The 12,148-nt window shown below is 40.5% G+C and overlaps 1 protein-coding gene across 1 annotated transcript; it reads left to right on the top strand.

Annotated features, from left to right (window-relative positions):
* Nucleotides 1-7: 7 nt before the first annotated feature.
* LOC106578483 (alpha-amylase) lies at nt 8-11,859 on the top strand. Its single transcript, XM_014157333.3, has 11 exons — nt 8-782; nt 2,865-3,062; nt 3,618-3,764; nt 8,341-8,547; nt 8,726-8,956; nt 9,315-9,448; nt 9,794-9,916; nt 9,993-10,092; nt 10,259-10,380; nt 10,739-10,864; nt 11,110-11,859. The coding sequence occupies exons 1-11, from the start codon at nt 777-779 to the stop codon at nt 11,300-11,302; spliced, it is 1,587 nt and encodes a 528-aa protein (XP_014012808.1). The 5' UTR covers nt 8-776; the 3' UTR covers nt 11,303-11,859.
* The last annotated feature ends 289 nt before the right edge of the window (nt 11,860-12,148 follow it).

Below are 12,148 nucleotides of genomic sequence, written 5' to 3'. Positions count from 1 at the left end.
AATGTCAAATTTGCCTAATTAGAAAATATAGATATGAATTTACACAATTTTGTATCATTGGTGAACTGTCTGTAGGGTCACAGGAGTTTTTAACCTCAGAGAAAGTGAGAACTGAACAAGAGAGAGAGAGAGTAGGTAAATATAGACAGTGAAAGCAATTTGAAATCTGAATTGGCTGTGAGCTGCAGCAACAGATGGTGGTGTCAACGCTGTAGACTAGAGTAACACTCCTGACGAGACGAGACGAAACAAACAAACAAACAAACAAACAAACACGGACTGTGAGAGATGATGCTGGTAGGCAGGGACTGAGTCCGTAAACTTAGCTGTACCCTGCTGGCTGTACTCTGCTGGCTGTACTCTGGATTCATGATGATTGATAGATTTTATTGGGGATGGAGCAAAATGCACACTGGAGGAAGGTGAGCAGTGCAATTAAAACAGACATTGTTTATTATTAAAATCACTTTTCTTATATTGTCAGTTCCATGCCTCGTTTCATGAAGATAATCAGTCACCCATTCATATCTTAAGCACCGATATATGGTATTCGCAATATATGTTAGCATTTGCATGACTTGCAACTACTGCTAGAGATATACTGACCAGGGTATCTTAGTTACTGCCTTGCCCACCGAGGGTGCCTGATCTGTGGGCTTCAGAAGAGGAACAGCTCCCTGCTATAGGGCCTGTTAAAAACAAGCCCCTTCAAATGCTGCACAGACTGGTTGTGTTGTCTGAGAAGCAGCTGGACTGCATGGATCTGAAGAGCAAACATGAAGGTGAGTCATTTAGATACAAACGCACTAGTTAGAAATATCTGGTGTGACAGGCCTTTACCACTGCCAAAATATGTGAACAGACAAACTAGTATCCTTTGCAAATGTATGCTTTTTTCTTGATTTAATATTTTCTATTGCATTGAAACATTTTGTTCAATCATTCCCAAGTAATTGGTTGTAGGACTTGTATTAGTGTTCGTGAGGTTTCTTTATCACGTTGAGGTTTCACTACAGGCCTTATGGAAGCAGGAAATGTGTCTCTAAAATGTCCCTATTTTGACTTAACATAATACTTGCAATACAAGGTGGGAACTTTTTTTGTCGTTGAAATGGATTAGGCGACAATTGCGGTGGGAAACGCTTTTGTGCAGAATTGTTTATATAAAAACCACCGTCCCATTCAATTTGTAGTCACGCGATGTTTCATGTTACCACCACATGGAAAAACATACCGAGTTTATAGACAGATGGAATAAATTATGAACTTTATAACTTATTTCGTGACTTAATTTATGGTGGTTAGGTGCACGGCGATGAGCTTCATGCACATTTCCACTAAATATCGAGGGTGGGCTATTTGAATTATGTTGGTGACATGATCGTTGCTTGGCTGCCAATAATAAAATAAAAGGGATCTGGCGTTTATCTAGCCCAAACGCCGGCTGATGGCGATATTGAGTCGTTTCATTTTATTGTCCAAGTGAATGCATGCAGATACACTTGTATCCGCTGTGGATCGGTTCGTGAATAAACAGTCTTCATTCAGGCTCCAAAGACATATATTTCCTCTTAAATTAGATTGAATGAAAAGGCGGAAAAATACGTAAAATATGACTACTTAGTGATACATTTCCCACCAGCATGTGGCGAATGCCTAGTCCAGGCTATTGTGTTCAGCCAATCAGGTTGCTGAAGTCTGTTGTTTATCCCTGGCTGAACTAGGGAAGCATTAGCCATAGCATGGTGATGGAAAATGGTTCTTCATAAAGAACGTATGCATATTTTCCCTTTTTTATATATTTTTGTCTTCTCGCCATTAAATCGAATTAAGGAGGTAATTGTCATCTTTGCAGCCTGAATACAGAATGTTTTATGTACAAACCGGTCCACAGGGAAAACGAGTGTATAGCTCATATGCATGCATTCTCTTTGTACAGTAAGATAAAACAACTTAATATCGCCATCTGCCTGCCTTTTTATCCATATCAGTTTTTGTGACAAAACCATCGGTAGAGTTGAAAATGTGATGGAAATCCATTAAACTTTGATTTTGTATTGCATACATGGGAACTTAACCACAAAAGTGTGTGTGTATGTGTATATATATATATTATATACACACTTTTGTGGTTAAGTTCCCATGTATGCAATACATTTTTTTATATATATATATATTATTCTTTGTAATTGTTATAATAAAATAAAAAAATTGAGCTTACTGCACCTGGTATTCACATATGGTCATCGTACCAGTAGTAACATATTTTTTTACCCGTTTTCTCCCCTAATTTGGTCCCTTGGCACATCTCTGCAACTCCTCAATGGGCTCGGGAGAGGCAAAGGTCGAGCCATGTGTCCATCGAAACATGACCCACCTGGTCGCCTACTTCTTATCACACTGCTCGCTTGACCCGAATGTCAGCCGCACCAATGTGTCGGAGGAAACACAGTTCAACTGACAACCGGAGTCAGCTTGCAGGCGCCGGCACTGTCACAAGGTGTCGCTAGAGCATGAAGAGCCAAGGAAAGCTCCACCGGTCAAACCATCCACTACCCCGGACAGTGCTGGGCCAATTGTTCGCAGACCAATGGGGCTCCCGGTCACAGCCGGTTGTGCGGTGCAGTGCTTTTGACCGCTGCGCCACCCAGGACCAAAAGTGTTTTTTATGTATACTACATTATCACTCACAGCCTTTTATCCACAACAAGTCAGTGTTGATGAACACCCCTCTGGAGGGAACATTTGCATATCGTTTTTATGCAGATTTTAGAATATTCACATGAAAATCTGATTTGCCAGTTGGATGGAAACCTAGGTATTGTAATCAATTAATCATTCACTTGTGTCATTGCCTCCACCAGGTAAAAGCTAAACTGTATGGCTGTCTGTTGGCTCTGGGTCTTGGAGTAGGCCTCTCCCAGTACCAGTCTAAAAGTCACACAAAGCATCACATCCAACAGGGCAGGTCAACCATAGTCCACCTGTTTGAGTGGCGCTGGAATGACATAGCTGAAGAGTGTGAGCGATATCTGGGACCCAATGGATTTGATGGAGTGCAGGTAGGCTCATGTGTTTTTCTACCAGGCAACAGTACAGTCAAATCACATTGTATTTCTGTTGGAAGACCGCTTCTACTTTTAAAGTCTATTACACCATTTAGGTATACGATCTGATGACCCAGCCTCCACTGTTAACACTACTGATAATATAGATAATGTGTACATACAGTATAGATGCACATCAATGGAGGCTGCTGAGGGGAGGACTGCTCATAATAATGGCTGGAATGGAGTCAATGGAATAGTATCAACCACTTGTGTTTGGTACCATTCCATTAACTCCATTCCAAACATTATGATCAGCCGTCCTCCCTTCAGTAGCCTCCACCGCTGGAATGGAATAAATGGAACGGTATCGAACACATCAAACATATGGAAACCACGTTTGACTCCGTTCCATTGATTCCATTCCAGCCATTACAGTGAGCCCGTCCTCCAATAGCTCCTCTCACCAGCCTCCACTGATGCACATGCACAGTAGGTATTCCTCATAGAAATGATTGATAATAGATTCATTTTACAGACTATATTCTTCATAGAAATGTCTTGTACTAGATCTCCCCTCCCAGTGAGAACGTGGTGGTGACTAAGCCATGGAGACCGTGGTGGGAGAGGTACCAGCCAGTCAGCTACAACCTCTGTTCCCGCTCTGGAACCCAACAGGAGCTCAGAGACATGGTCTGCAGGTGCAACAATGTCGGGGTAATGATGATGGAACATGATTCCTTTGAATTCATTTATAGAAGGAAAAAGGGACATGGTTATATAAATTTTTAGAAAGATGTCTTGGTTCAATCATTTCTCATTTCATTCGTTAGCATCTCATTGGTTATGCAATGTGTTATTGCATAATGGGTTATGCAATGGATTGCTTGAGAAGAGACATAATTTAACTCATTGGTACGAGAGGGATGTACCAAATTTCTGTTTAAATTGTTAGGGAAGGAACACGACTGCCTACAGATACTGTACTGCATGCGTTTTGACCTCCTCATTGTGTAAATATATTTGAATAGTGTGAACGAGAGCCTTATATTAAGACACAACATGTACAGTGCCTTCAGAAAACATTCACACCCTCTGACTTTTCCCACATTTTGTTGTGTTACAGCCTGAATTTAAAATTGATTCAATTGAGATTTTGTGTCACTAACCTACACACAATACCCCATAATGTCAACATTTAATTATGTTTTTAGATTTTCTTTTACAAATTAATTATAAATAAAAAGCATAAATGTTTTGAGTCAATAAGTATTCAACCCCTTTGTTATGGCAAGTCTAAATATGTTCAGGAGTAAAAATGTGCTTAACAAGTAACATCAGTTGCATGGACTGCAATAATAGTACTTAACAGGATATTTGAATGGCTACCTCATCTCTGTACTTCACACACACAATTATCTGTAAGGTCCCTCAGTCGAGCAGTGAATTTTAAACACAGATTCAACCACAATGACCAGGGAGGTTTTCCAATGCCTCGCAAGGAAGGGCACCCATTGGTACACTAGATGGGTAAAACAAAAAAGCAGACATTGAATATCCCTTTGAGGATGGTGACCTTATTAATTACACTTTGGATGGTATATCAATACACCCAGTCAATACAAAGATACAGATGCCCTTCCTAACTCAGTTGCTGGAGAGGAAGGAAACCACTCAGATTTCACCATGAGGCCAATGGTGATTTTAAAACAGTTACAGAGTTTAATGGCTGTGATAAGAGAAAATTGAGGATGGATCAACAAAATTATAGTTACTCCACAATACTAACTAAATGACAGAGTGAAAAAAAGGAAGCCTGTTCCGAATAAAAATATTCCAAAATGTTAATCTTGTTTGCATTAAGGCACTAAAGTAAAATCGCAAAAAATGTGGCAAAGAAATGAACTTTATGTCCTCAATACAAAGAGTTATGTTTGTGGCAAATCCAACACATCACTGAGTACCATTCTTCATATTTTCAAGTATGGTGGTGGCTGCATCATTTTATGGGTATGCTTTTCATTAGCAAGGAATAGTTTTTTTTTTTTTTGTAGGCTTGTAGGCTTTTTCTAACCCATCGCTTTCTACTACATATAATAATACGATTAAATTATATCTTTACGTTAAAAACCAAAGTCTTTCAGAATTCCAGTCATTTCAATAAATGTTATACCCCTTGATCTTAAAAAATACGACTTGGAAATATGGAAGTATAGATTAGCCAAATTGTTTTACCTGAGCATAACCCCAAAGCTAAGGACTTATTAGCCAGGCCTACTCTGTTGTTTATGATTTTGTTGTTATGGAGGACTGATTGGGCTCATCGATTTGAGTTGAAAAATAAATGTTGTGCTCATGGAATGGCATGCTTTGAGCACTACCTTAAATGGTTATTTACATGTTAAAAATTAATGACATATGCTACGTTTGCTATAGGCTTATTGTTTACATTTTTGTTGGTGACACTTTGATATCTTGATAATGCAGCTGTTTAAACGGCAAATTTACAGATAAAACAATAACAAAACGGTGCCCCGCCTCTGTTTTGGTACAACGCTGAGGAATGGGCCTGGAGAAATGTAATCACTCTCAGATGAATAGACAGAGCTATGGATGCAAGGACTGACCTTCCATTATATCAAAAGTATGGTTTTAACCATGTTATGAGGCTATACATTGTTTGTTTAAATTTACAATGTTTACAAACATTGTGTAATATTACAGTACCATTCAAAAGTTTGGACACACCTACTCATTCAAGGGTTTTTCTTTATTTGTTGTATTTTCTACATTGTAGAATAATAGTGAAGATATCAAAATGATGAAATAACACATTTGGAATCATGTAGTAACCAAAAAAGTGTTAAACAAATCAAAATATATTTTAGATTCTTCAAAGTAGCCAAATGATAGTCCCACTAAGCGCAAACCAAATGGGGTGGCGTATAGAATGCTGTGGTAGCCATGCTGGTTAAGAGTGCCTTGAATTCTAAATAAATCACAGACAGTGTCACCAGCAAAGCACCATCACACCACCTCCTCCCTGCTTCACGGTTGGAACCACACATGCAGAGATCATTCGTTCACCTACTCTTGGTCTCACAAAGACACGGCGGTTGGAACCAAGTCTCCTCTGAACAGTTGATGTTGAGATGAGTCTGATACTTGAACTCTTGGAAGCATTTATTTGGGCTGCAATCTGAGGAGCAGTTAACTCTAATGAACTTATCCTCTGCAGCAGAGGTAACTCTGGCTCTTCCTTTCCTGTGGCGGTCCTCATGAGAGCCAGTTTCATCGTAGTGCTTGATGGTTTTTGCGACTGCAACGGATTGACTGACCTTCATGTCTTCAAGTAATGATGGACTGTCATTTCTCTTTGCTTATTTGAGCTGTTCTTGCCCTAATATGGACTTGGTCTTTTACCAAATAGGGATATCTTCTGTATACCACCCCTACCTTGTCACAACACAACTGATTGGGTCAAACGCATTAAGAATGAAAGAAATTTCACAAATTGACTTTTAACAAGGCACACCTGTTAATTGAAATGCATTCCAAGTGACTACCTCATGACGCTGGTTGAGATAATGCCAAGAGTGTGCAAAGCTGTCATCAAGGCAAAGGATGGCTACTTTGAAGAATCTCAAATATAAAATATATTTGAATGTGTTTAACACTTTTTTGGTTACTACATACTTCCATGTGTGTTATTTCATAGTTTTGATGTCTTCGCTATTGTTCTACAATGTACAAAATAGTAAAAATAAAGAAAAACCCTGGTATGAGTAGGTATGTCCAAACTTTTGACTGGTACTGTGTATATATATCATTTATAATTCCAAAAATGGATGTAGCAACTACAGATTGCTTAAGACTATCAAAAGTGTGTGAGTTTGAGCATGTGTCCATTAGGTCTATGGATGTATTTGTTTTATCAGCATTAATTAGATTGCCTAATAAAAGCCCTACTTTTATTTCATAGTCTGGGATCCGCATATATGCAGCTGTTGCAAGAGCGCATTTTTCAATGGCTGTCCACTGGTTTCAAAACAGTAATTGATAGGCAGCTTAAACTTCTTGAATTCAACCATTATTGGGTTTAAATAAAGCTTAGATTTATGAACAGCCATCCACAACAACCACAATCCGTAAGGCGCATATCATAACCCCACCGCCACCATGGGGCACTCTGTTCACAACGTTGACATCAGCAAACCGCTCGCCCACACAACGCCATACACGCTGTCTGCCATCTGCCCGGTACAGTTGAAACCGGAATTCATCCAGCATGCCAGTGGCCATTGAAGGTGAGCATTTGCCCACTGACGTCGGTTACGACGCAGAACTGCAGTTAGGTCAAGACCCTGGTGAGGATGACGAGTATGCTGATGAGCTTCCCTGAGATGGTTACTGATAGTTTGTGCAGAAATTTTTGCTTGTGCAAACTCACAGTTTCATCACCTGTCCGGGTGGCTGGTCTCAGACGATCCCGCAGGAGAAGAAGTTGGATGTGGAGGTCCTGGGCTGGCTTGGTTGCATGTAGTCTGCGTTTGTGAGGCCGGTTGAGCGTACTGCCAAATTCTCTAAAACAACATTGGAGGTGGCTTATGGTAGAGAAATTAACAATAAATTATCTGGCAACAGCTCTGGCGGACATTTCTGCAGTCAACATGCCAATTGTACGCTCCCTCAAAAGGCGAGATGTCTGTGGGATTGTGTTGTGTGGCAAAACTGTGCATTTTAGAGTGGCCTTTTATTGTCCCAAGCACAAGATGCACCTGTTATAATGATCATGCTGTTTAATCAGCTTCTTGATATGCCACACCTGTCAGGTGGATGGATTATCTTGGAAAAGGAGAAATTCTCACTAAAAGGGATCTAAACAAATTTGTGCATTTTTGTGTGTATGGAACATTTCTGGAATCTTTTATTTCAGCTCATGAAACATGGGACCAACACTTTACATGTTTCTATTTTTGTTCAGTATATTTAATCCATTTTGAATTCAGACTGTAACACAAGAAAATGTGGAATACGTCATTGGGTGTGGAATACTGAAGGCACTGTATAAGATAGAAATAATATTTAAATATGAATTTCAGGTATGCATGTGGATGTGAACACTTGCAGGTGGGAGCACGGCTGCACTGTACTAAATGCCTTTAGGTCTCTCATTGTATATCCATTAAAATAGCGTGAACTACAGCTATGAATGGCTGTGATATCCGTTTGAATAGTGAAATACATTCGTGAATCAGTATTAGTGTGGTTATGAACACATCTCTCTCTGCAGGTGAAGATCTATGCAGACGTGGTCATTAATCACATGTGTATGTCTGACGCGGGCGAGGGGGAGGGCAGACGCCGTTCGACCTGTGGCTCATACTTCAATGCCAGCAAGAGGGAGTTCCCATCTGTGCCCTTCTCCGCTTCCCACTTCAACGATGACAAATGCACCACCAGCAGCAGAAATATTGAGACTTACCAAGACATTTATCAGGTATTATTTCAGAGAGAAAATAAGAAGGATAACTCCTTGTAAATACCACTAGACACTGATGGAGACGTATTATGTTCTCTCTCTCTCTGCGAACCACTTTTTTTTATAATAATATAATGTAATGTAATATAAACCCAGAGATCATACACTGTATTGCTTTGGCATTTCAACCCACCAGGTGCGTAACTGTCGTCTGCTAGGACTTCTGGATCTGGCGCAGGACAAGGAGCATGTGAGGGAGAGGATAGTGGACTACATGAACAGACTGGTGGATATGGGTGTAGCAGGTTTCAGGGTGGACGCATGTAAACACATGTGGCCTGAGGACCTAAAGAACGTCTACAGCAGACTTCACAACCTTAACACCACCTGGTTCACACACGGATCCAGACCACTCATTTACCAAGAGGTGGGAATGAGAAATGTCCATATGTCGACTTATTGTACTTGTATTATGTATTTAAGTAGGCTATGTATTCTGTTGTTTTGGCCTGAATGGGATCATTTTTGATTGCTTCCAATGTGTTTTATGTACTGTGATTTGTCCAACATGCAGGCTAGTCTAGCAAATATTTTATATATATTTTCTCATTTTGTCATGCGTTTCCTGTAAGTGTCAATTAAACATTAATGCTGCAGATTTAGGAATTTATCGATCAGCTTCCGACACTGAAGCTGTAGGCCTACTGGGGGCACCACGTTTACGTGTGTGATTTAGCAAAAACACTACATATCCAACAGCAACACATTCCCATTTTCTCTTCAAGGTTATCGACCTCGGTGGCGAGCCGATAAAAGCGACAGAATACTCTGGACTGGGCCTTGTCACAGAGTTCAAGTATGGTACTATGCTGGGCTCTGTCATCCGCAAGTGGAACCAAGGGAAACTCTCTGACCTCAAGTATGATATAGTATGCCTCCCAAATGGCACCATATTCGCTGTATAGTGCCCTATGTTCCCTGCTGGTCAAATCTAGTGTACTATGAATGGAATAGGGTGCCATTTGGGGGACACACACACAGTACAACATATTGCCATGGTCTAAGAAAATAAATATGGCAGATTGTATATCAGCAAATTCTCAAATATATGTTGAACCCCCTAAAGTATATTGTCTAGGTTACTACGTAAACCCTGGTTCTCTGATGGAGAGAACAAAGCATCACTGAAAGAGAACCAGCTTGAGATACTGTGAGAATTCGGACTATTCTGAGGTGAAAATTAGCTTCTAGTCTGTTGTTTCAGGACGTGTGGTGAGAGCTGGGATCTGCTGCCCTCAGGCGAGGCATTGGTGTTTGTGGATAACCATGACAACCAGAGAGGGCACGGTGCAGGAGGGGCCTCCATCCTCACCTTCTGGGAGCCCAGGTAGGGACCATACTGTAGAATCTGATTATAGATGTTGCATAAGTATAGACAAATTATTTCTATCATATATCCTCAGAATGTATAAAATGGCCACAGCTTTCATGCTGGCCCATCCCTATGGAGTTACGAGAGTGATGTCAAGCTACCGATGGGATCGACGTGTTGTGGATGGAAAGGTATGCTTCTGACAGTCGAAAACGATATCAAAAAAGTTCTGGTGACTTAAACTGTTAAACCGCGACACTTTAGATCTTAAACCTCTCATATTGTGTATGACTATGGTCAATGTGACCGCCTGCCTCACGGTCGTGCTGTTCGTCTTGCTACCTATCTGTCTGTCAGGACCAGAATGATTGGATAGGTCCTCCCAGCTTCCCTGACGGCTCCACCAAGCCTGTCCCCATCCAGCCAGACGGCAGCTGTGGGGAGGGCTGGGTGTGTGAACACAGATGGCCCACAATCAGGTGACAGTTTACACCTCCAGATCTCAGTCAGTCAATCATGTTGAATAGTATTGTATTGACCTACTGTAAAGGGTAACACTTTATTTGAAGGGTACTTTAACAAGGACTTCATAACACGTTCGTAAGCAATATGTAAAGCATTCTTAAAAAATGTGTAAGTGTCTCAAAAATGTGGATGTTGACATAAGCATCTTATGAAAGTGTTATATGAAGTTTTAATGTAGGTCCCCTTCGAACAAAGCGTTGTCCATCCAGTAATGTGAGTATTTTGACCTGGTCAATGTACAGTTATTTTGTATGTGTGCTTGATGGTGATTATTATTTTGCTGAACTGCTCTCTCTCTCTCTCTCCTTGTAGAAATATGGTGATGTTTCGTAATGTTGTCGATGGAGAGCCGTTGTCTAACTGGTGGGACAATGGGGGGAACCAGATAGCTTTTGGACGAGGCAACCAAGGCTTCATAGTTATCAACAATGATAACTGGTACGTTTCACCATATGAAAGAAGTTATAGATAACACATTTGCATATATTTAAATGAATGCCATTAATTAATTTGTTAGAGGACATTTTAATGGTCCATTTTGGATCGGAAGGGAAGCACTGTTTGACGGAATTGTCAAATGCTAATAAGATGATATCTGAATGGGTAAGGAAATCAATTCCATAACCTAGTAGTCATCCTACAGTACTTGTTTGTAACACTTTGAGCTATTTCCTATTATTCAGTTCCCTGGATGTGATGCTGTACACCGGCCTTCATGGAGGAACCTACTGTGATGTCATCTCCGGTCAGAGGTCAGGGGGGCGTTGCTCGGGGAAACAGGTGACCGTTGGCGGGGACGGGAGAGCACACTTCACCATCAGCCCCTCTGACCCGGACCCTGTCATAGCCATTCACACACACTCTAAGCTGGAGTAGGAGCTAATAACGCTGCACTTTATACCACAGACTGTGATATTATAGTTTGTGTATCATTACTGTATTTCAAGTGGTCTTTCTATCGAGGTTTGGAAAGATGATGATTAAGCAATAAGGCACGAGGGGCTGTGGTATATGGCCAACGTGGTATATTGGCCATATACCACAAACCCCCAAGGTGCCTTATTGCTATTGTAAACTGGTTACCAACGTAATTAGAGCAGTAAAAATACAATGTTGTCATACCCATGGTATATGGTCTGATATACCACGGCTGTCAGCCAATCAGCACTCAAGGCTCGAACCACCCAGATTATACTACAGTGGTGTACTGAGATACTGAAATGTCATGTGTTATAATGGCTCATATCAATTTGGGTCGTGAAATGCAAACAACAGCTGTGTAAAAACATCAATGTTAATTTTATGTCAGATGTGATCACGCACTATAGATTCTGAATGACTCTTCAAATTTAGCGTTAATATACATGCATTCATTATATACTGTATGTGTTATCATTTGTAAAATACAATTAAATGTCCAGTTGGAAATAGAACCAGTTCCGTTTTTTATTTTTACTGACAACTGTCATGTAGATTTTTCTAAAGCTACCTGGCCATGGCACAATGATGACAAAACCAGTTTTACAACCCCTCCTAATATTGCTGATGTGGCTTCACATAGTGTATGAAGATAACCCAGCCAACTCTAGAGAGTACTCTTGTAATCAGTTTATCAAGACTTTCCCTGAGCAAATCTGTCAATTCCAAGGTGTGCTTATTCATTATCCAACGAGTGATGGCTTTACTATGCATATTTTATGGCTTTAAACCCTGCAAGTTTCA

The sequence above is a fragment of the Salmo salar genome, chromosome 19 (genome assembly GCF_965601325.2).
Source record: "Salmo salar chromosome 19, fSalSal1, whole genome shotgun sequence".
Taxonomy (NCBI): domain Eukaryota; kingdom Metazoa; phylum Chordata; class Actinopteri; order Salmoniformes; family Salmonidae; genus Salmo; species Salmo salar.
The sequence above is the reverse complement of the archived record's forward strand: the minus strand, read 5'-3'. Positions and strand labels throughout refer to the sequence as shown.